This window comes from Capricornis sumatraensis, chromosome 3, assembly GCF_032405125.1.
Source record: "Capricornis sumatraensis isolate serow.1 chromosome 3, serow.2, whole genome shotgun sequence".
Taxonomy (NCBI): domain Eukaryota; kingdom Metazoa; phylum Chordata; class Mammalia; order Artiodactyla; family Bovidae; genus Capricornis; species Capricornis sumatraensis.
Genome location: NC_091071.1, coordinates 170447966 through 170472373, shown reverse-complemented (window position 1 = coordinate 170472373; position 24408 = coordinate 170447966). Strand labels below are relative to the sequence as shown.

Below are 24408 nucleotides of genomic sequence, written 5' to 3'. Positions count from 1 at the left end.
CCAGGGCCCATAAGGGCCTCAGCGCTGCAGGGAGCGGGAATGGGGAAGCCCCCGTCCTGCAGGGGCGCTGGGAGCAGCGTGGAGCCAAGCCTGCCACCTCCACACACAGCATGTACCTAGCTGCCACACTCACACACACCCTGCCACGCGCACACACCCCCTGCCACGCGCACACCCCTCTCCGGGCCCAGCCCCTCACCCAGCACTCGGGCGATGAGGCAGAAGAGCAGGGTGCTGATAACAAATGTCCAGTTCCAGTGGTGGGAGCCGGCCACGGTGGAGACGCCCAGGAAGATGAAGATGAGGGTTTCGCTGACGCTGCTCCACATCTTGAGGAAATACTTGATGGTCGTGTGGGACTTGTGGGAGATGTTGGCCTCCACGTAGGGGCGCATCACCACGCCCGAGGCAATGAGTCTGGGGGTCAGGGGAGGAAAGAGCGGGGAGCGGGGTTCAGAGTTGAGTCGCACCCTCCCAGGGCGCCTCCAGCGACAGGGAGGCAGGCAGGGGCCGGGCGCCTGAGCTCCTCTCACGGGTCAGACGCCTCTGCCGGCTTCCAACCCCTGTTCTCAACACTCTCAGCCAACCCTGCAGACACGGGTGTATTCTGGCATTTTCCAGGTGAGAGATCTGAGACGTGCAGAAATGAAGTCACCTGCCCATGGTCACACTGCCACGGAGTGGCAGAGCTAAGACACGAACAAAGGAAGTTCTGCCCGGCTCCTAAGCCTGGGCCTTTTCCCTGAGGCCCCGCGGCCTCTCCACCTGACAGGGGTCACGCCTCTGGCCACAGGTTTATCCCCACCAGTGTGGTGTCCCCGCAGGAAGCCCTCCCAGCCTGGCGCCCACACTCGGGCTCCACTCCGGCTGGCCCAGCCTCCTCATTGTCACCCCCATCCCCGTCCCCCAATCCAGCCTTGGCACTTCCAGTGACTTCCCCTAGCGGAGCACCTTGACACCTCACGGCTTTCCCGCTCCCCCTCTACCATCCAACCCCAACTGCAAGATGCAGCTGGGGCCTCAGGACTCCTGCTACATGGGAAGCCCTGAGCACCCTCACTAGGGCTGCTGAAGGGAGCAGCGGGTGCGAGTGCCTGCGTCCGGAGACCACCAAGGTACTCCATTTGTAACAAGAGAATAAAAGAAATAGCTGGGCTAAGGCTTTCCAGAACCTTAAACTCCGTGCTTCCGGGCAGCCCTGAGACTTGAAGCCTGGATCCGGGGCGCTGGGCCCTGGGGAGCTCCCTTTGACCCTCCAAGCCCGGGGGAATCTGAGTTGGCGCCCCCCTCCCAACGCCACGCCCAGACTCACGCCATGATGCCCGACAGGTGGAAGAGCTCGGCTGACAGGTAGGCCATGTAGCTGTAGAGGAAGACGAAGAGCGGCTCGATGACGCGGATGTGGGAGGTGAAGCGGGAGGTGAAGGCTGCGATGACCCCGTAGACCACGCCCACGAACACCCCGCCCAGGGACACCACGAAGAAGCTCAGGAAGCCGAGGATGATGTCCACGATGCCCACGCGGTCGTAGTTGGCAAACTCCTCAAAGAGGTGATACAGGACCTGGGAAGGGTGTGCAGGCTGGTTGGCAGGCGGGTGGGCATCCTGCCCTGTGGCTCCTGGGGGTCACCCAGGGTGGGGCCCTGCCCCATGGCTCCTGGGGTTCACCCAGGGCGATTCTGTCCCCTCTGTTGACCACAGCCAAGAGGTGGCAGAGGAGTCTGGGGGCCAGAGGGTCTTTGGGCCTGCAGCGGGCTGTGCAGAAAAAGAGCCCAGCTCTGCAACCAAACCACCTGGGTTAAAATTCTGACTTTGCTGCTCCCCAGCTGTACACATGGGGCAAATGACTCAACCTCCCTGTGCTTCAGTTTTCCTGTCCAGAAAATGGGGGCAATAGTACTGACCTCATAGGGCTACTGTGAGATTCAATTAGTTAATGAAGGCAAATTGCCTATCACAGCATTAGCTGCTATTCACCGAGCTCATCGTGCACGCCCCTGCCTGGATTTTGGTCTTTCCTTCAGCGCAAAGCTGGGAAAATTCAGATAATGAACTAGACTAGGACTTCTTAACTGCTGAAGCTTTCTAAAAATACACTCGGCCAGCCCATACTCCACTTGGATTGTCTGGAAGTGGGACCCAGAAATCTCTGTTCAACAAGGCCCCCAGGGGGTTGCAATGAACCACCGAGTTCAGGCACTATGGAACCAGAGGCTCTCCACGGCTTCCCCACCTCTGGGCTGGGGAAATAAACGGTCATTGTAACACCACCATCAGACTTTAAGTGGCACTTCATACACTGTAAAGCCCTTTGATTATGGTCATCCTAACAGCCTCATGAGGTAGGCAGGCTAAAGATGCTTGTTCCCTTGCTAAACTAAAGCTCAGAATGGTGAAATGATGTGCCAGAGGACCCCCTCTACCCTGCAACCCCCGCCCAGGAGCAACAGCACTGCGCCCAGAGCTTGGTCCCTGCCAGCAGTGGATGGGCCTCCCTGCGGATCCAGCTTTGAGTTTCTATCTACCTCCTCTTAGGTGCTGGTTGCCTGGCCTGCTCCTAGACAGCTCTGCCCGGAAAGCAGCTGGGGAGTGCCCAGGCTGAAGGAATGCAGAGGCAGTGGGGAAGAAGACCTGGGGACCCCCGAGACAGACCCTCCAAAGCCGCCAGTACCTGGGCCACACATGGAAACAGGGCACCTTTGCTCCAGGGCCAAGGCCTGAGGCCACACAGCTTGAAGGAAGCCTTCAGCCCTACCATCTGGGTAATGGGGCATTCACACCCATGCCTAGAGTTCTAGAAAGGGCCCGACTTGGGCCAGGCAGGGAGGGGAGATGCCAAGCACTGGCCGGTCTCCCGTGTGCCTGGACACAGCCATCTGGGAGACGGGGCAGGGCTCTGGCAGTGCGTTCTCAGCCCTGGGCTACCTGAACCTACTCCCGGCCTGAGGAAATGCTCAGGTCCCTAAAGAGCACTGCCTGGAACAATGGGGCAGGTACAGAGGGCAAGGTCCTCATTTCTGGCCTGGCACCACTGTCACTGGGACTACAGAGGCAGAGTGGCATAGTGCTAAGCATCTGGACTCTGGGCTCAAGACTGTGTAGATCTGAACCCCAGTTATATCATTTATCAGCTACTATGATCTTGGACGAGTTCCTTAATCTCCCAGTGCCTCAGTTCCCCCACCCGAAAAACCGGGAAAAATCACCGTGCTAACCTCATGGAGTCTGTGCAGATTAGCTGAGACCATACATGATCAGACAGGAAGCACGCAGTGAACACGAGCAATGACTACCACCACTGCCCCTGTCTCAGGGAGGCATGGCCACGGGCCCACGGTGGCCAGACGGGGGCATCCACTCTTGCAGCCATGCCCCACTGTTCCCCAAGAGTGCCAGCCTGAACCCCAACATACACCCAGATCCTCTGGGGAGGGCTTCATCTCTGGCACCCACTGCTTTTGCAGATATGAGTGAGTGTGACTCCCGTCAGAGCCCCGGGTGGACGGCAGGCTCAGGACAACGGTCCCTGCTCCAGATGAGGAAACAGGCCTGCGTGGCAGCCATAGGCAAGGGCGGGTGCCTGAGGAGACAGGACAGATGGGCCAGCCCGTGGCTGCCCTGGCTTCACGAGGAGCTGATGGGGGTGCCAGGGTAAGGAGAGGGAGAGGAAACCGAGGCTGTTGGCAGACGACCACTACTGTCGGTAGCTTCTTTGAGGTGTGGCTTCCTGAGCAGCTGGGAGTGAAGCGGGAGTGCATGTGCGAGCGTGCACAGGGCGTGCCCATGGGTCCATGAGTTTTCCTGTGTGGGCAGCTGCTCTCTGAGGGGTCCAGCCAGGAGGGGGATGTAGGTGTTTGCACAACACAACACGAGTGTGCACATACACGTACCTGCTTCCTGAGGAAGCCGGCTGGGAGGAAGGGTATGTGGAAACATACACAGCCTTGCCACGTGCCGACCCTGCGGTGGGGGTGTCTGTCCTCGCTAGACCCGGGAGGAACACACTAACTACTCTGCCACATCCCAGCTGTCAAAGGTGAAGCCCAGAGAGGTACCGTCACATGCCTAAGGTCACACAGTAAGCAAGTGGCCAACCCAGACTGACCCACTTTACTTGCCACCTTCTGGAGGTTTTAGAGACAAGGTTCCTTTCCATGAATGCTGCCCCCAAACTCTGCACAAATTAAACTCTAACTTAAGACACGTGTGTGTGTGTGTGTGTGTGTGTGTGTGTGTACGCATGGGTGCTCAGTCATGTCCAACTCTTTGGCTGTAGCCTACCAGGCTTCTCTGTCCATGGGATTTCCTAGGCAAGAATACTGGTGTGGGTTCCTCCTCCGAGGGATCTTCTCAACCCAGGGATTGAACCTGCATTTCCTGCATTGGCAGGTGGGTTCTTTACCACTGAGCCACCTGGGAAGCCTTAGCTTACGACACAGCTACCAAGAAAGCTAAAATGCCCCTCAGAGACTAACTGGTCTATAAAGGGTAAACTGAGGTACAAAGAGGATAAGTCATTTAATCAAGATCACATCAGAGTGCATCAGGGACAGAGCGTACGACCCGGTCAGGCCAAGAGCTCAGGCCCTGCAGTCAGATAGACCTGGCTTCCAATTTCAGTTCTATCTATTCTACTGAGTTATTTAACCTCTTTAAGCTTTACTCTTTCTCTTCAAAGTGAGACTAAGAAGCACCTCTTAACGTAGTCAGGAGGATAACTGAGATAATCCCTGCCGGTGCCCAGCACGATGGCCACACATAGCAAGCAGGACTGGACACTTGCTGTCTTACTGTCATGAGCGGGGGGATGTGGGATTCTTTCTGGACCTGGACTTGGGTCTGGTTCTTGCGTGCCCCGGGGCGTGGTCCCTGCCTCTCACCACAGTGACGGCGTCGTTGAGCAGGGACTCCCCAAACACAAGGATGTGGAGCAGCTCGTTGATGTGAATCTCCTCGAAGACGGCCAGCACGGCCACAGGGTCCACGGCCGAGATGATGCTGCCGAACAGCAGGTTCTCCAGGAGGCCGATGTTGTTGATCTGCTCGCCGCCCACCAGGCACACGGCGTACATGAGGCCGCCCAGGAAGAAGGCGTTCCACAGCGTGCCCACCACGGCGAAGATCAGGATGGTGCCCAGGTTCTCCGTGAACTGCCGCAGTGGCAGGAAGTAGCCGGCATCCAGGATGATGGGTGGCAGCAGGAAGAGGAAGAAGACTTCCGACTGCAGGATGGGGGGCGTCTCGCCCACGCCCTTGATCAGACCCCCCACCAGCAGCCCCACCACAATCAGCAGGCAGCTCTCCGGGACGATGCTCGAGATGGTGGGGATCACGTGGAAACCTGCAGAGGGTGAGATAACGGAAGGCGTGGGCTTGAGGGGAGCCAGGAGAACAGAACAGAGCTGGGGCTGAAGGCTGGGATAGGACCAAGAGGGGCTCAGGCTTGGTCTCAGGGGGCTGCTCTGTTAACTCTCTGAGCCTCGGCCTCCTCGCCTAGAGCTGATAACTCCAGCCTCACAGGCTAATATAATGCAGTTATGGATTATGTTTATACATAACTAAGTGATGTGAAAACTACCTGCTGATGTGGTTGAAGTGCTTTTTTCAAAGGACATACAGATGCTCCCTGTCACTGTCATAAAGTAGGAGAAAGAAGCAGGTCTCCAGAAAGCAGAAATTATACACTGATTACCGAGGCTCCAAGTACCACCCAGTTCCTTGACTGCCCCGTCTGCCCAGGTTAGGGTAGGGGTCCTTCTCTGGTGCCTTCCCCTCTCACAACTCCAATCTGCAATCCTGAGGGCATTACCTAACACCTGAACCCAAGTCATCTGTCCAGGCACAAGTTCATGGAGACGGATGTAAGCTCAAGACCAGGCATAACAATCGAAAAATTCTGTCTAAGGGAAGACATCCAGGTCCCCATCACGGAGGCATTGAAGCAAAAGGCAGACAATGGCTGGTGGAGAAGTGACACAGGAGACAGGAAGGAGCACAAAGGAATCAAAGACTATCAGCGCAGGAAGGAACCTGGGGATCATACTGCCTGGGGCCTGCAAACGTGCAGCACGCACGCAGCGACTTCCAATCCCAGCTTCGCATGCTTTCCCGCTGCGCCCAGAGAGATGCTCAGGAAGCCGACAGCAATCAATGGGTTCTGCGCGTGAGACAAAACCTGTTTGCCATCCTGTTTCTCACCCAATTCCACCCACTTTAAAGAAGGGGCAACTGAAGCTCAGGGAGGGGAAGGGACTCACCCAAGGTCACACAGCTCATCAGCAGTAGAACCAGGAAAGAACCCAGGTCTGACTTCACCAGCTTCTATCAAACTCCTCCTTCTTTAAATCACCCCCTCTTTCTCCCCATTAAGGTGAAAATGCCCCTCTGCCTGAGACTCACCAGCTGTCTCCCCAAGCCAGGTCCTGGCCAGCAGCAGCAGCAGACCACCCTCTGCAGCCGGCCCCCTTGGTTCCAAACCCTGAGCTGGGAAGCGGCAAAAATCCCTTTCAGAGAGGGCCCCTCTGAATGCCAGTTCCGCCCCCAAGCTGCTCACGGGTCTCTGGTTTGTTTTGGGTGGGGAGGTGGGTGGAGAAGACCTGGGACATAACCCCCAAGGTCCGCTTGGTTAGGAGGGCCTGCTTGCCACTTTGCTCGAGGTGGAAGCTCTTGCTCTCCTCCCCTCCTTAGCTTGTAAACTCTCTGCAGGCAGATTCCATCTCTGTTTATGATTATGTCCCCAGGGTTGGGGATACAGGAGGTGCTCAACAAGCATCTACTGATTGGAAAATGCAAAGGGCTTGGCCAGGACCCACATGAATCTCTATAACCTGTCTGGCCAGGCCTCTTCTCTCTTTACCCCTGGAGAAGCCTGGGAAGGAAGAGGAACATCCCTCCCCAGGCCCAGAGCCCTCCTGCTCTCAGGTACTGATCTGGGTGGTGCCAGCTACACGTCAGGACTCAGTATACCATCCAGGCCCAGAGCCAAGCACCCAGGGCCTGGATGTCACAGGGCCAAGCACCCAGGAGATACAATCGAATCATGTTGGAAGAAAAACACATCTCCATCCTAGGCCAGGAGACTTCAAAACCGACCTGACCAAGAGTCACCGCTTTTAGGACTTCCCTGGTGGTCCAGAGGTTGACTCTGCTTCCAGCCCAGGGGGTGTGGGTTCAATCTCTGGTCAGTGAACTGAGATTTCCATGCCGGGTGGTAAGGCCAAAAGAAAGTCACCACTCTTGCTGAGAAGTGCACTCCTCTTACCCTGCCATACCCGTCCGTCTTTGACTGTCTGTCAGTAACGCTCAGGGTTCATGTGGCTGGTACACTGCGAAGGGCTAAGTCAGGCTGAGTCCAAGTCTCCCTTGCTCTAAAGTCCAAACTTCCAGCATGCCCTTCATCATCAGGTCTTGCTCATGTCTTATGATCCCTGCTTTTTTTTCTTTTTTTGACCTCGCCATGCATCTTGTAGGATCTTAGTTCCCTGACCGGGGATTGAACCCAAGGCCCACGCAGTGAAAGCACTGAATCCTAACAACTGGTCCCCCAGGGAATTCCCCCCATTGCCTATTCTTATGTTTCAACCTTGACAAACTCCTTCCAATTCGCTCAAGTGAGGTACACCCTCTTTGGCCTGCAGAACTTTGCCTAGTCCAGTCTGCCTGACCAGAACACTGTTCCTCTACCCACACTGTATGTGGCTGACACCATATCCTTCTGCCTGTCTCCTCTTCCAGGAAGCATTCCCTGACCACCCCTGCCTGCCTGGGCTAGAGCAGGAGTCCTCTGGTGTGTCCCCCATCATAACCTTTGACCCACAGTCATGACCTGGATTCCTCTTTCTCCCCGACACCCAGTGAGGCCAGACAGCGCAGGCAGAAGCAGTGAAAGAGGACAATGGCACCACACCCGGGACCTGTATCTGCCTTGAGGGAAGACAAGACAGCATGGAGTTTGGGGGAGCCAAACCCAGCCAGCCTTCCTCAACGCCCCACCCCCACCCCAGAAGCTGAGCAACAAGAGCTGCCACAGGGGTAAGCAGAGTCTAAAGAGGCAGCCCAGGGCAAGTGGAGGACAGTGTTGACCTCTACCTGGACTGCTGGGCTTTGAAATTGCCTCACCACCCTCTATGCCATCCATCCAATCCACAGAGCCTGCCTGGCTGCAGGAATGCCAGGCAATGCACCAGAGGCCAGTAGGCCTCAGCCCACTGGGGGAGCAGAGGGATGATTGTGTGTGTGTGTGTGTAACACTCCAAGAGCAATAACATGAAGAACACTCCTTACTGCTAAAGGTGCACCGGGAGCCAGGCACACGCCACATCTTTAGTCCTCACAGTGCCTAGCCCTGTGGGATAGTTATTGTTCCCACTTTGCAGAAGAGAAAGTTGAGGTTTGGCAAGGTTCAGTAGCCTCCCCAGAGGGCAGGGGAGGAGCTCGACTCTAGCTCAGAGCATCTCACTTCTTCAAGTGAGTCGGTCCTCACAGTACCTGGGGCTGGTGCCCTGTCCCCAGAGCAGAACCGCCCCAGGCCTTCCTGTGTCAGCCCTGCCTCTCGGGGAGCAGAATCCCGGGCCCTGACAGGCAAGGGGAGGGGAGGGGAGGAAAGTCTGGGATCCACCCTGGCTCCTGGCCTGCGGGTAGGCTGCACATTACTGGAAAGCGGCTTCTGGCGGAAGGGCGGATTCTGTCATCAGGCAAAGCCCAGGGGCCTGATGGCCTGTTCTGACTTGTCCCTCTCCCAAGGCCCTGATTCCACCCATTGTCCCCACCCTGCACCCTGGAAACTAAGTGAAGTGAAAGGGGGACAGTTGGGCCTCTGGGCCCTTGACCAAGACCCAGCATTGAGGCAGGACCCCAAGATGCCATGAAATGAGGCAAAACTTCTAGGCCTGAACTTGTGACAGTGGTGATGTCACCAGGATGGAATCAGGGGTGGGGCAGAGGCCACCAGACTCAGACCCAAGCCGTGAGACCCGACACAGACCTCAGAAGCCACCTAGATCCTCCATCACACGGTTGGGGAAACTGAGACGCAAAGAAGGGTGGCGATCTGTCAGGTCACGTTCAGTCCCCCAATGGGGACCCGTGAAGCTGAAGTCCAGGGATCGCTCAAGCCACACGGCCTCCTGCTGGAGCCTCCAGACCTCCCAGAGCAAGGACGGGAGAAGGTCTGGAATTCACCATCTCCCGGCCACGGGGCGAAACCGCTGACGTGGTTTGGGGCTGGCTTCCCTTTTTAGGTGAAGAGGCAGGGGCAGGGGAGTGGTGTTTCTCACTCTGTCCGGCGTGGGTGACAGCTGGGCAACTGGGGGCACACACAGATACACACTCACTCTAGCTCTGACACACGCTCTCTGCCCACTGTCTGACACACACACTCTCTCACATTCTCTCTCACGCACATTCCCCACGGTTTCACTCTCTGACATGCTCTCACACACAGACTCTGACCACACACTCGTTCTCTTACACACCCATGCACACAATCACCTACATTCTCGCTGTCTCTGACACGCACGCTCTAAGACACTCACGCTCACCCGCCCTCTCTGTCTTACAGACACACACACATACTCTTTCTCTGACACACACATACTCTTTCTCTGACACACACAGGTAAACTGAACCGGCACGTGACTCAACTGCAGACTGATGAGGGGCTCTTGGTCCCCGCAGCCTCTCTGTACTTCACTGTGAGAACGTTTTATTTACATCCCAGACCGTCGCCACCTGCTGAGACTGGGCGCCGTGCAGCAGGCAGGCAAGACTGTCCCACGTCACCCTTGGTTGCCAGGGTGAAGGGATATCTCAACCCCACTGGCCACATCTCTCCCCTGGCCTGGCAGTCAAAGGGGAGTGCCAGGAAGAGGGGCCTCCCTGGCCTCCCAGAGCTGGGTCAGCAGGGACCCAGGGGCACATGAGGGGCTCTACCGCCCTAGTTCCTGGCCTGAGGACTGCTCTGGGGCTGCAACTCGGCCAGGTCCCAAGGGATTCCTGGTTGCACAATGATTCCATGTCTTTAACTCCCTCTTCAACTGCCCCAGCAACCAGTCTCTGCTACAGTAATGAAAGGTGATCCCTCCCAAGGAGAGCCTGGCGCTCGACAGTTTACAGCAGCTTGCTCTGCTATGTCTAACTCACCTGCACCTCACCAGGCTCTGGGCCGTCACAGTCACCATCCCCCCATTTTAGAGATGAGGAAACTGAGGCACAGAAAGGTGAAGCAACTTGCTCAAAGTCCAGTGGCTAGCAACTGATTCAAATCCAGGCAGTCTGGTGCCACTCTGGGTTCTCAGCCACTTGCCACATTATCCCTGGTTTTATTCTTATTTTGTTTTTAAGGGGTGCATCAGAACCCAGGACTGAAGAGCCCCAAAGCGGTTCCCAGGGGGGACCGGAGGTGGTATTTCTTTCCGTGAGCTCTTCTCCAGGGAAGTCTTGCTGCGGCTGTTCTTCCGCTCAAGGAAAGACCTTAGGGAACCCTTGCATCTTCTCAGTTCCCAGTTAACTCAGCCAGAAGGGGGTTAGTCTTCTCCTAAACTCCTAGGGTAGGAGGAGAACCAGAGGGGCTCTGACTCTTCTCGAGTCAGATTTCTTCTCAGTGTGGATTCTTCCCACCATCAAGTCAGCTCTGAGGTCCAGATGCAGCCGCTGCCTCAGTAGGCTTTGCAGCCAGACCGGCAGAGACAAGACGCATGGCACTCACCACTCTGCCCTGTGTTACAAGCCAGACGGAGTTACTGACTTGTTTGGTGACTTTGGGCAAGTTACATCTCCTACCCTCAGTTTCCCCGTCCATGTAAAAGCCTATTTCAGAAGGTTTCTGGAGCCCAAGAGGACCTAATAAGGGTAAAGAATGGCACACACTACTGACCCTCAATGTCGGCAAAAAGTGGTTCTATTATTGTTATAATCTTCAAAACCAGGTTTAAACCAGGTTTAATATGAATCACTCTGTTATCATGACCTGTTGCACTTGTCCATCATTTACGATGGACATCACTTTAAGCTTTGCAATGGTGCGAACTTTTTAAGTCATCTGGGTCTCCAGCTATCAGCATAGAGTGGGCATTAACTATTTATGAACTGAGACAAAACTGACTTTCAGATGTAAAGTGTGGGAAAGAGGAAGGAGATGGAAGACACTCTGAGATTTCAAGAGTAGGTGATGCTCTCAGAGCAGGGATCATCTGAATTAGGCTTTGAAGGATCAAGAGAAGTTTGCCAGAGAGAGAAGGAAGAAAAGAGCCATTCTAGGGTCTGTATTACAAGTATCCCGCAAATGGATGTATGGATAATGGGATGAATGAAAAACAAGGAAAGAAAAAGACAAATAGCAAGGCTGAATTCACCAAGCCTTTGCCAATATCCAAACGTGAGAACTGCCAAGATTAAATGAGATAGTGTACATAAAACACTTGGCACAGTTCCTGTTACATGTGTCTTTGAGTCTTGGTCCCTCCTGTCACTGGGGTGATGATGAGTGACAAGGGTAACTGTGTTTGAGAGCTTCTGGCCCACAGAAGACAATTTTTTAAAAATGTACCCACCCAGTAAGATCATAATTCACTTTAAGATATAATCTCTAGCACAGAGGAGAAAAACACTTACTGGACACTTAAGAGGGTTGGATACAAGACTTTCACATATCTCCTCTCATTTTATCTCATATCCTGACCCCCATTTAATAGATGCAGAAACCGAAGCTCAGCGAGGTGAAGTGACTTCCCCAAGGCTGCAGAGCTGGGAAGTGGCAGAGCCAGAATCAGAACCCAGGTCTCCCGATCACTAGTCTTTGTGGCAGGCTGCGTCAATGACAACTAAGCCTGTGAGCATCAGAGGAAAGAGAAGTCAGGTCTGCAATGTGCCTCCCCTGTGAGCATCAGAGGAAAGAGAAGTCAAGTCTGCAATGTGCCTCCCCTGCAAAACAGCCAAAAATAAATGTGTTCCAAGTACCTGGAGAGGAATCGTCCCCCACGCCGGGGGAGTCGGTCTCTGTCTGTGCCTTTCCCCATCATTCTTCCAAACGGCACCTCTATCTCTGTTTCAGTCCCCGTCTCAGGGACACAGGGTCTGGGTGGGAACATCCAGTCTGGGTGGGAAATTAGCTAATAAATCAGCGCAGAACACAGCAGCATATGCTGGGCTCCCTGAGGCATAGGGAAAAGAGGACTCGGTCAGATCAAAAACGTGCATTTCAGGCCCGGCTCTGCCCTTTAGTAATCAGGAGGCTTGGGCAAATCATGAGACAACAGACGGGCCTCGGTTTCCTTGTGTGTAGACAAGTGAGAATCAAGGCACTGGACACAGAAGCACCTTGTACCTTGTGATGTGGCAAACAAACTTTGGAGATGATCAATAAATGAGAAGGACAGAAATTCCAGTCCCTTATAATGAAAAGGACATGTTTTTTGGGTGTTAGTTCTAAAAGGTCTTGTAGGTCTTCATAGAACCGAAAAAGATCTTCACGACTAAGATAATCACGATGGTATGATCACTCACCTAGAGCCAGACATCCTGGAATGTGAAGTCAAGTGGGCCTTAGAAAGCATCACTAACAACAAAGCTAGTGGAGATGATGGAATTCCATTTGAGCTATTTCAAATCCTGGAAGATGATGCTGTGAAAGTGCTGCACTCAATATGCCAGCAAATTTGGAAAACTCAGCAGTGGCCACAGGACTGGAAAAGGTCAGTTTTCATTCCAATTCCAAAGAAAGGCAATGCCAAAGAATGCACAAACTACCGCACAATTGCACTTATCTCACACGCTAGTAAAGTAATGCTCAAAATTCTCCAAGCCAGGCTTCAGCAATACGTGAATCGCGAACTTCCAGATGTTCAAGCTGGTTTTAGAAAAGGCAGAGGAACCAGAGATCAAATTGCCAACATTTGCTGGATCATGGAAAAAGCAAGAGAGTTCCAGAAAAACATCTATTTCTGCTTTATTGACTATGCGAAAGCCTTTGACTGTGTGGATCACAATAAACTATGGAAAATTCTGAAAGAGATAGGAATACCAGACCACCTGACCTGCCTCTTGAGAAACCTATATGCAGGTCAGGAAGCAACAGTTAGAACTGGACATGGAACAACAGACTGATTCCAAATAGGAAAAGGAGTATGTCGAGGCTGTATATTGTCACCCTGCTTATTTAACTTATATGCAGAGTACATCATGAAAATTGCTGGGCTGGAAGAATCACAAGTTGGAATCAAGATTGCCGGGAGAAATATCAATAACCTCAGATGTGCAGATGACACCACCCTTATGGCAGAAAGTGAAGAGGAACTAAAAAGCCTCTTGATGAAAGTGAAAGTGGAGAGTGAAAAGTTGGCTTAAAGCTCAACATTCAGAAAAGGAAGATCATGGCATCTGGTCCCATCACTTCACAGGAAAAGATGGGGAAACAGTGGAAACAGTGGCTGATTTTATTTTTGGGGGGCTTCAAAATCACTGCAGATGGTGACTGCAGCCATGAAATTAAAAGACGCTTACTCCTTGGAAGGAAAGTTATGACCAACTTAGATAGCATATTCAAAAGCAGAGACATTACTTTGTGAACAAAGGTCCGTCTAGTCAAGGCTATGGTTTTTCCTGTGGTCATGTATGGATGTGAGAGTTGGACTGTGAAGAAAGCTGAGTGCCGAAGAATTGATGCTTTTGAACTGTGGTGTTGGAGAAGACTCTTGAGAGTCCCTTGGATTGCAAGGAGATCCAACCAGTCCATTCTGAAGGAGATCAGCCCTTGGAAGGAATGATGCTAAAGCTGAAACTCCAGTACTTTGGCCATCTCATGCGAAGAGTTGCCTCATTGGAAAAGACTCTGATGCTGGGAGGGATTGGGGGCAGGAGGAGAAGGGGACGACAGAGGATGAGATGGCTGGATGGCATCACCGACTCGATGGATGTTTGAGTGAACTCCAGGAGATGGTGATGGACAGGGAGGCCTGGCGTGCTGCGATTCATGGGGCCGCAAGGAGTCAGACACGACTGAGCGACTGAACTGAACTGAAGGACAGAAATGGGACAGAGGGGGCAGGGGGGGTCAAGGAGACTTGAAAGCAATAAGCAGAAGGATGCTGTGACTGCCGGGCCCACCTGGAGGCCTGACAGGAGAGGCTGTGATCAGGATTCTGGGTCAGTTAATCCTTAGCCCTTAACCTCCCGTCCCGATCAACCCCTGTACTCCAGTTGCTGAAAGTCCCCAAATCCCAGCTCTGCGCACACAGAGGGCAATCCTTCACTCTGAACTTCTACCCACCTTTCAAAACCTAGTGCGGGTGTCACCTCCCCTGGGAAGCCTTCCCTGAAAGCCCAGGCTGAGTCAGGCGCTCCTGCAAACTGAGGGGTGGGAGCTCTGTAGCTGGTGTTCTCATCCCCCTGGCAGCCCAGCACGAGACCCGGGGCTCCACAAAAGTGATGCTCAGGATAAGTGAGTTAAGGGGATGATGGAAGCTTCCCAAAGGATGTGGGATTGAAGTTGGGTCTGGAGGGCAGTGGGCTGATGGGGGAACACTGAACAAAGGAACAGAGAGGGCGGCATCTGGAAAGCCTTCCGAGGACTCTGAGGCCTCCAACCAGCCTGGAAATGAGACTGGAAGCGAGGGAGGCGCTGGCACAGCTGGAGGCGGCAGGAATGCCAGGACCCGAGGCAAGGGACTGGAGCTGGCACTGCGGGGCACAGAGGGACCCTTGACCCTCGGCTCTGGACCTGACCTTGACCCAGGTTCTATTCCCGCCCTGCCTTTCACTCCCACCAGATTTCTCTGCGGGTCTCAAGACCCATTTTGGTACCCACCTCCACCCCATCCCCTTCACCCTGCACTGGGGCAGCACCTCCAGGGACCTAGTCCAGTCTCCCCAGTCACCGAAGCCCCCCGTAAACATGTGCTGAACCAATTTCCCTCTGCAGCTTCTCCCCACCCCCACAGGAAAGGTGCTGGATGGAGTGTGCCCACACAGGGAGGCGGATGATGACTCACACGGGGCAGGCGAGGCAGGGACACGGACTGGGGACTGGCAGTAAACAGCCTGCGTGTGTTGACAAGATACAGAGCTCCAGCGGGCAGCGGGAGGCCTGGCGAAGGAGAGGCCTCCAGGCAGCCGGTCAGAGGGGGTGGGGTAGGACCTCAGGCTCCAAAGACTCTAGAGGCTGGTTTGGGTCCCTGCTGGGGGTCCATGTGATACACACCAGCTACTTCTGATTTTTTTCAAAATAGAAATATATTACTTTGGTGATTTTAAATGAAACCCATGGTCCTTTAAAACTTTTTTTTTTCCCAAAAAGTATATAAGTGCATTAAGTCAGAGAATTATCTGACATCGATCCTCCTCCTTCAATACCCAATCCACAATCCCCCTAACACCAGAAACAGACAGATATGTAAACTTCCAAACTCTTCTGTATCTCTTAAGTTTTACATTTTTGTGCAGGGACTTCCCTGGCGGTCCAGTGGCTAACAATCTGTTCTGCAATGCAGGGGACACGGGTTTGGTTCCCGTCTGGGGAACTAAGATCCCACATGCCACAGGGCAACTAAGTCCGCGTGCCACAACTTAGAGAGCCTGCACGAGGCAACGAAAGGTCTCACATGACGCAATGAAAACGCCGTGTGCTGCAGCAAGGGCCAAGGCAGCCTGGCTAGATAAGCCTTTAGAGGAATGTTTGTGTAAATGGAATATTCCACACAGTGCGCTTTACTGGCTTCTATGGAGCAGAGACCGCACGGAACGCTGCAGCTTCCTGTTCAATTCTCTCAACAACCCCCCGGCAACAGGCATTATTATTGTCCCCATTTCAAGGTAAGTAAAGAGAAGGCCGGAGAGATGACCACTCATATGCCCCAAGGTCAGATAGCCAGGGCTACAGGGCAGCATTTCAGACCCAGGTTGACCCCACCCTCCAGGCCCCATCCCTTGGCCACCCCGACCCTGGATCAGCCTCACTGTGAGGACGGCCCTGCCTGTGCCGTCATGGACTGGATGTACCGCACCAGTGGCCTCGGGCTGAAGCCTGCTTTCTGACCCTCTGAGATCCTTCACTAAGAGCCCCAGGCAGGCTGTGCCTCTGTGCTGGCAGGGAGACCAGAGGGCCTCAGCTTCTGCCTTCTCCTGACCCCCTGGTACCACGGGCATCAGAAAAATCTGAGTCACACCCCTTGCAAAGGAGACCCTCTGGGCTCCCCGGATTTCAACTAAGGAGTGTGGAGGAGAGGAAAGCACAGGATGCTCGAGCTGGAAAAGAACCAGGGGCTAGTCTAGTTTCAAGCTACCGTCCCCTTCGTCTCCTGATGCCCCAGGTATGCAGCTCCCCGGCTGGGGCTCTGCCCTCCCCACCCATCCCCATGCCCAGGGCCTCTCATGACTCCTGCCAGATGCTCTCAGGACTTAAAGACAGCAGCAGGAGCTCCAAGCACCAGTCTGCCCCATACCTGGGGTGGGGAAGAAAACAGGAGGCTTGGGGAGAGAAGTTCTATTTCCAGAAGGCTTCAAGCCCTGAGGAAGCTGCGTTTTTCTTTTCTGTTCCTTTTCGTGAGGGTAGGGCGTAGTTTGCAAAATGCAAGCTTAAGAGAAAACTGAAATTGAGGATACCAAATATCTGTTGTTCTGAAGAGTCCCAGTTGCAAGTCACTCAGCTTAGAAGCCTAACAATGAATTCAACCCTTTATATATAACTTGAACTCGCTCACAATGTCACCACACTCAGATAGAGAGAGGGGGAGTACAGAGAGATGGCGGCAGGAAAGCAACACAAAGAGAAATTCTACCCTTTCCAGGACAACAGCCGTACAAAAGCAAGTCCAGGCGCCCCATTTTCAGTGACCGCAGGGGAGGGAGGGCGAGCTGCAAAGGGAGCCCAGGACTCCGGTGGGGCAGGCTGGCGAGGGGGCATCCAGGCCCCTTCTACCCCTCCTAGCTCGATTGGCTAGAGTCCACTTGTGCTTCACAGCGTCTGGGGTGGTGATGAAGGAGGGAGACCAGGTACCCCTCAACTAGAGCATTTTGGTGACCTCTCAGAGCTGGGAGTGGGCCTGAGAAGATGGGGAGGAGTCCAGAAGGCGTGGGGGAACGGGGGAACCTGAGACCAGTGTGTCTGGGTGTGCATGGGGTGGACCTGCATGGTGACAAGGACACGGGAGCTGCACTGACCCCCAAACCTGTTCTTCCCGAGGTCCCCACCTCCCCAGCATCACTCAGTCGCTCAGGCCCAGACCCTGGAATCATCCTGACTCCTTTCCTCCTCTCACAACCCACATCCAATCCAGTGGCAAACCTCACTCCCTTCTGGCTCTACTGGCTTCCTTGCTTTTTCTTGAGTGCAAACATGATCCCCCCCCAGGGCCTTTGCACCTGTTAGCTCCTCTGCCCGAAACTGACTAGGTGAATGGCAGGTCCTCCTTTCTACCAGGTCCCATACTCTCCCTTCTCTCTGCTTAACCTGCTTTATCGTCTTTAGAGCACTTAGCACTTCCTGACTGTCTGTATGCACTCACTGACGTCCCCGTGACCCAGAACGTGAGCTCCGTCAGAGCAGACTGCTGCAACCTCTGCTGTGTCCCTGGCAGCTAGAGTTGTGTCTGGCAGGCCGTAGGCTCACCATCAGTATCTGCTCAACGGATGATGGCCTCATGACCTGACAAGGTTGATGCGAGGACCACATGAGACCCAGACACGGGAGCCCAGAGCAGACCGAGAGAGTCTGCTCACACCACGGGGCTGGTTGGCCGTCTCCCCTCCAGATTGCTCTTCAAGGGCAGGGACCCTATCCTACTCACTGCTGACTCTCCCTCACAGTACAGAGCCTGGCACCGGGCAAGCATCAAACTTCCTTCTTGAGTCTGCATGACTATCCAAGGGCACGATTCCTGTCCTAATTGAACCTAATCTTCAGTTGTGGCTCTAAGTGCGTGAGCACTAAGCGCTAGCTGAACTGGCCTGAGCCTGAAGGAAGGGCTGGGGTTAGGGAGGCATAGGGAAGGCCTTCCAGACAAAGCCCCGGTGCCCAGAAAGGCGGGACAGACGGAACGAGTGTGGAGTAGGTGGAGGGCTTCTACTGGGCACAAATGAGAGTGAAGGCCGAGGAGAAAATAATCATCTGAAGAAGTGGTCATAAAGCAGCCTCTCCTCTGGTCCTCACTAAAACCCAGGGCACACAGACAACAGATGAGGAAACAAGTTCAGAGAGGTCCCGACACTGACCCAAGATCACATGGGTAGCAGCCAAGCCCAGGTCACAAAGCTGACACCGTGGACTCCCAGTCCAGTGCTCACACAGGGCCAGACTGTGAAAGGCCTTAAATACCCTGGAAAGGGAACTCTGGGTCAACCCAGTGGACCAGGCAGGGCTACCAGAGGGCTTTGACAGACACGGCGAAAAAGTCCTGCCTACAAGCCCCTCGAGGAGGGAGGCGGGAGATGGTACTGCCCCCACGCTCAGCACCCTGGGGTGCAGCAGAGCTCTCCAACTGCCCAGCAAGCAAGTCTAGGCTCCAGGGGCAGCTGGCCCTGCTTCTGGAAGATTCCAGCAGATGGATGAGCCCTAGCCCCCATCTCACCTCCAAATGCCTGCAGAGACCAGAAAGCTACACTGGGAGAGGAGAAGCGCCTGAGCCAAAGCCAGGCTGGGGATCAGCAGACCTAGGTTCCAATCGAGACCCTGCCACCACCTCACTAGGTGCTTTGAACAAGCCCTGGCCTTTCTCTGGCCTCAGTTTCCCCTTCCTCAGAGGCATAACAAGAGCCTTTCCAGTTCTGACGTCTGACCGGTGAGCCCTGCTGATGGACAAAGCCTGGGCTCTGCAACGCTCACCATCTCTGCCCATGCCAACAAGCACGATGTCTGGGCCAGAGGAGTCTTCACGCCAAGCAAGACTGCACGAGGCAGCCCGGGGCAGCGTGAAGAACCCTGGCTACCAACCAGGGTGCTGGCGTCTGTCCCACCTCTAAACCTGAACTCCTCTGTGATCTCTGGCAAATCATGGTACTGCCCTGAACCCCGCTTCCTGCCTCTCTAGCAACAACACTGTGGCACAGGGTGGCCATGAGAAAAGGAAGTAAAAAAGGCAAATAAACTCCCAGGGAGCTGCGGTCATCACTGCCCAGCCTCGTAGTCAGGCCCTGGTGGGTGCAGGACCCACCCTGGTCAGGCGGCAGGTCTGCGCCAGAGGCAGCTTCTCTCGGGGGCCCCAGCAGCCAGCTCCCTGGGAGACTGAAGCAGAGGGATCCGTCCTGGGCTCCAAGCAGGGCTGGGCCAGGGGAGGTGGTTCAGGTGTAGGCTGGGAGCTAGCGGGCTGGGAGGGAGACGCTGGAAAAACAAACAGGGGTGTCACACCCAGGTTCTGTCTCGAGTTTCAACTCAAATCAGGGAGGCGGGGCACCTGGTCCTGAGAACCCAGCAATCTGTTTCCTGACTCTGCCACCCATTTGCAGGCACTCGCCCCTCTGAGTCTCTGTCTCCTCATCTGAAAAGCGAGGTTTACAATCATGTCTACATCAAAGAGCTGTTCTGAGGGTCTGAGGTGACGATACATCTTGAACAAGGGGCTGCCAAAGAAAGAGCTCAGCGGAGGGCCTGGTCCCTGCGCTGTGCCCCAGCCCCAGGCTGGAGAGGGCCTGCTGGCACCAGAGCACAGCCACCCAGGAGACGGGGCCACATTCTGGGGCAGCCCCTCCAAAGCAGAGCTGGGTGCCCTGTCCCTGTCAGCATCAATTTCAGGTTGAGCCCGGCTGGCAGTAGTTTCTGGAGGTGCTGAGGGGAGGCTGAAGAGAGGCCCTCTAGACAGCCCACTGGGTTCATTTCTCATCCGCTATAAAACCCATAGAACGTCCTGCCAGGGTACCTGAACACAGATCTGGGGTGCTGGGGATGTGGCTGTGCCGTGCAGACCCAGGCTCCTTGGACACTCAGTGCCGTATCCCTGAGGCAGGCTGCTGGGGTGAGGAAGCCAGAGGTCCCCCCTAAGAAGATGCCCGAGGACCTGTCTGGGGTCTGCCCTGAAAGTGTCCACACGCTTCTCCTGAAAACAGCCCAGATGGCTGACCATCAGCAAGGAGGGGGACACAGAGGGTGTGCAGGTGGGCCTCTCCCAGCCTCCTCCCCCTGTTCCACCGGGGACAGTGTGCCGCCCCAGGCCTCCAGGAGCCTGGAGACACATGGAGTGGATGGGAGAGCCAAGCATGCTCAGAGGAGGCTGCCCTTTAGAGGACACTGCAGAGACGAGGACACGGCCGGCTGCAGGCCTCGGTCCTGGTGCCAGGAAGGCCCGGGGCTCCAGAAACAGCAAAGTGACTCGGGCCTCTCCTGGGGAAAAAGAGGGGCAGCAAAAAAGCCAGGAAGGTCACAGGAGGCAGGGCCTCCCCAGACCATCTCAATCTGACCCCTCCACTTCACAGATGCCAAGAAGGAAGCCCAGAGACAGGCAGGGACTTGGCCAAGGTCACACTGCAACGTGATAGCAGTGCCAGGCTCCACACCCAGGACTCAACATCCCAAAGCCAGTCCTCACTGGGAACACAGTACCACCCCTCACACGACTCCCACCTTTTTTCTTTAATTACCCTTTCCCAGTGCTCCGCTGTGATGCTTTGTCCACATTAACCACCTGATCCTCCTGAAAGTTCTCTACACAGGTACTGCCATCCTCCTTCTGCAAAGGAAACGGAGGCAGAGAGAGCTGAAGGGACCTAACCCAGGGCCCCAGAGCTAGTCTCTTCTGACTCCTGAGCCACGGCTCAACCAGGCTGCCTCCATCTCTGAGCCCTGGCTTTCTGTCCCGTTGTGCTGGGAGCAGAAGCCTCAGTTCAAGGCCAGCTCTTTCATTCCTTAGGGGTGAGCCAGCCACCCACTCAAGACCTCTGGTTCTCTCCAGGAACCCTAGCGGCACCCACGTTCCCTTGTTCTGCATCTGCTCTGCTTGCGGGAGAACCAGGAGCTGTCTGGTACCCTGTGAAGAGGAATGGGACCCTTGCAGAGGCACCTCCAGTCCTGGGGTGGACCTGCGCACACTGCCTCGGAGGAGGGGCGCGGTGCAGCCCTCCAGCTGCCACCAGCACAGGAAGGGAGACTCACACCAAGCCCTGTGCGTTCGCCTCACCAATACCTGAGACAGGCACTGTTCCCATTTTTTGGGAGGAGAAACTGAGGCTCAGCACCTAAAGAACTTGCCCAGGCGGCACACAGCCAACCAGCAAGACAACTGGCGTTTGATTCCAGGATTGCCGGATCCTGGAAGCCGAGCTCTGCCCTCAAGCCAGGCTGCTGGATAGGAAAGGACGTGTAACGGCTTCCTGCTGTCATTCTGGTCCTCAGGGCATAGGTAGTGCACATCCTCAGATCCGGCTGGCTGGAGGCTGGGAGTCCTTTGGTGAGGAGCCAGGCACGGAGAAGCAAGGGCCCAGGCAGACTGAGAGGCTGCCGAGCTGTCTACTTGCCACCAGCCCATCCCATAGAAGGCAGCGCACTGCGCCCAGGAAGGCGCAGAGAAAGGCTCCATAGCACCTGCCTTCTCCCGGGCAGGGCCAATCGGATGACCCTTCACATGGGACGTAAGTGGGCATGCCTCGGGCAGCAGGAGCTGGGGGAGCAGCCCCTGCGGGGTGGGCAACAGAAGGCCTGGAACTCCGGGTGGAGCCCTGGTTTTCTAACCAGCTCAGTGACCCAGCTTCCCCAGGAGAAGGGGATGCTCACGATGACAGCCTCACTGAGGGCTCCTTAGCCTTCACAGCTACCCCGTGAGGGAGGCCCTGTCATATCCATTCCCAGATGTGGAACCTGAGGCTCGGAGAGGCCAGGTTACTTGCCCAAGGCCTCCTTGCTGGTGCGTGGCAGGGCCAAACAGGACTCCAGCTCAGGAGGCTGACTCGGGAGCTGACAGCGGCTTATCCTCCAGGGTGGCTCTCAGCCAGGTTCCTCATCTGAGCCACAGAGAAAGCGATCTGGATACTGTTTTCTCAATTCTCTGAAGGATGGACCTCACTGGAACCATCTCTGCTGCTGCTAAGTCGCCTCAGTCGTGTCCGACTCTGTGTGACCCCATAGACGGCAGCGCACCAGGCTCCTCTGTCCCTGGGATTCTCCAGGCAAGAATACTAGAGTGGGTTGCCATTTCCTTCTCCAGGAACCATCTCAGAATGTTCCAAGGAGCAGGCTGGGGGCCTTGGAATGGAATAACTATTGTTGTTACCAGTGGAAAGGACAGAAAACTGTCCCTGAACACCAGGCCCCACACTGCCCCAACTAAGGGCCTTGGGTTTGCTCCCCTGTGGAGGAAAAGGACCAGGGAACTTCAGGGGCTCTTTCACTCTGGTTTCCTACACTTCAAAGTCACTTAGTTCCTCTGCTTTCTGGTGCATGTGACCCTGGCTAAGTAGTTAAGCTCTCCAGACTGCAGGGCCCTCCTTTACAAATGAGGACACCTCCAGCCACCTCGCAGGGTCAGGTGAGGCCCACAGAGTCGAAGAAGGCAGAGAGGGCCTTGGAGGGCAAGGCTTGGGCGCCAGGTGGAGGTGCCTCCTACTCTTTGGGTTGGACTCCTGTGACGTCACCAGTCACTGCCGCTAGAACACCTCGCCCTGAAGGCAGATACCAGGCCTCAGAGGCTGTCCCCAAGCTCCACCCTGGACCAACAGGGCACTCCCAAGGAAGGGCCTGCCCGGCTCCCTGATATCACCCCCCGGGGTGCTTTCATAATGAGCTGTGCCTCCTAGACAGGCAGGAGCCAGGGCACAGGAGTCACTTGGGCCACTGTGTGCCTGGCACTGCAGGCGGTAACACCAAGCAAAGTGGGGCCCACCTGGGCCGGTATCTTATCACACTAAATGCTTCCTGGGAAGGAGCCGGGTGGTGAGGCAGAGGCCCAGCCCACGCTGGTCAGGCCTTTGCTTCCAGAATCGTGACCTCAGCCTAGGCTGTAATCTCCCCGGCCTGGGAGACCTCCCACAGCTCTCCTGCAGAAGAAGTTTCAGGAGACCTGGACACTGAGCTACAAGCTGACTACTCAGATCCAGGCCTTGTCTGTCTGAGAGGACAGGGGCAGGGTGCTAGCTTGGCTTCTAAGGGGGAGGAAGTGAGCTCCATGGGGTAGAGCCCTATGGAGAGCCCCGGGAGCTACAGAGCCCCAGGTCTTCGGGTCCCAGACAAGGGCTGCGTCTCCTTCCCATCCGGGGCTCCTCTGCCCCCCACCCTCCTGCATCTCTGCACTCTTGAACCAGGGAAGGGTGGGGAACCAGACCACTGCCTGGAATTTCTAGCGCCCAGTGGCCTCAGCCAGGAACCAGGGGAGAGACTGAGCCTTGGAAATTTTCTAGAGCACCCTTCCTCCCTAGCAGGGAGTCCCCACAGATAGGAAGTGGACTGATGAGAGCCAAGCTCTGGTCCAGAGAGAGTGGAATCGGGTGGAGGGGGCGGTCCCCTGGGACGCTGTAGCTCCAACAGCTCCCTCGGTTCGGGTCTGGCTCCATCACTTGCTGGCTCCGTGACCTTCCCCAGGCCACTGTTTCCTCAGTGTGTCGGACAATGGGCTGAGTTAGCTTCTCAGAGGCCTCCTCTAACTCTGACAGCCTCTGATTTTACACAATAACCAGCACACATGCGTCACTTTCCATTTTGCTTTGTCTTTTCCCCATACTTGGTCTCATGTAAACATCATGGCATCCTTCTGAGGCAAGTATGGGTTCTCCTAAGTCAAAGACAGGAAAAAAAAAAAAAAGCTCAAGGCACTTATGCCCAAGAACATACTCAGATAGGGCACAACTGTGCCAGGGCTTGCACCCTAGGCTCCACACAGAGGAAAGTTGAGGGCAGTCGGGCCAGGCTAGGGTGGAAGGCCCAAGAGACCAGTTCAAGAGTTCACCTAGCCTGTCTCTCTCGGAACTGCTCCACTGAGGCGGATAAGGGGACTCTTCAAAGATCAGATTTAATGACAAAAGTGAAGTCACAAAATATTATGAACAGCATGATTATTATTGTGAAACTATTTTTATTAAAAAGAACATCACACAACTGTAGGGAAAAGTCGGGCAGACTCACTGAACTGTGGAGAGTGATCGGTTCTAAGCGAGGGTGTGGGGGGGTGGCTCTGAGGAGCAGGGCAGGTAAGGAGAGGTGGAGTGAAAAGGATATGACCTGAATATTTTTCTTTAAATACTCATGTAGTGTTTGTTGGTTTGTTTTTGTTATTTTTCTTTTTACAAACAGCAACAACAAAAATCTGGGCGGAATTTTCTGAGCACCAGATCTAACTCAAAACTCAGTATTAGGGGGACTTCCCTGGTGGTCCAAAGTGGGGGTGTGGGCTTGATCCACGGTTGGGGAACTAGACCCTGGATGCTGCATGGTGTAGCCAAAAAAATAAAAAAATAAAAATTTGAAATAAATAAATGACTTTAAAAAAATCTCAGTATTAAACA

At 54.9% G+C, this 24408-nt stretch overlaps 1 protein-coding gene across 1 annotated transcript in view; it reads right to left on the bottom strand.

The window, feature by feature from the left end:
* SLC9A1 (solute carrier family 9 member A1) overlaps window positions 1-24408 on the bottom strand; it is a 52640-nt gene that overhangs the window by 8030 nt on the left and 20202 nt on the right. Inside the window, exons 2-4 of the mRNA XM_068967433.1 lie at window positions 4881-5341; window positions 1313-1563; window positions 200-417 (exon numbers count right to left, since the gene is read on the bottom strand). Of these exons, the coding sequence (XP_068823534.1) occupies window positions 200-417; window positions 1313-1563; window positions 4881-5341 (930 nt within the window). The remainder of the gene's footprint in view (window positions 1-199; window positions 418-1312; window positions 1564-4880; window positions 5342-24408) is intronic.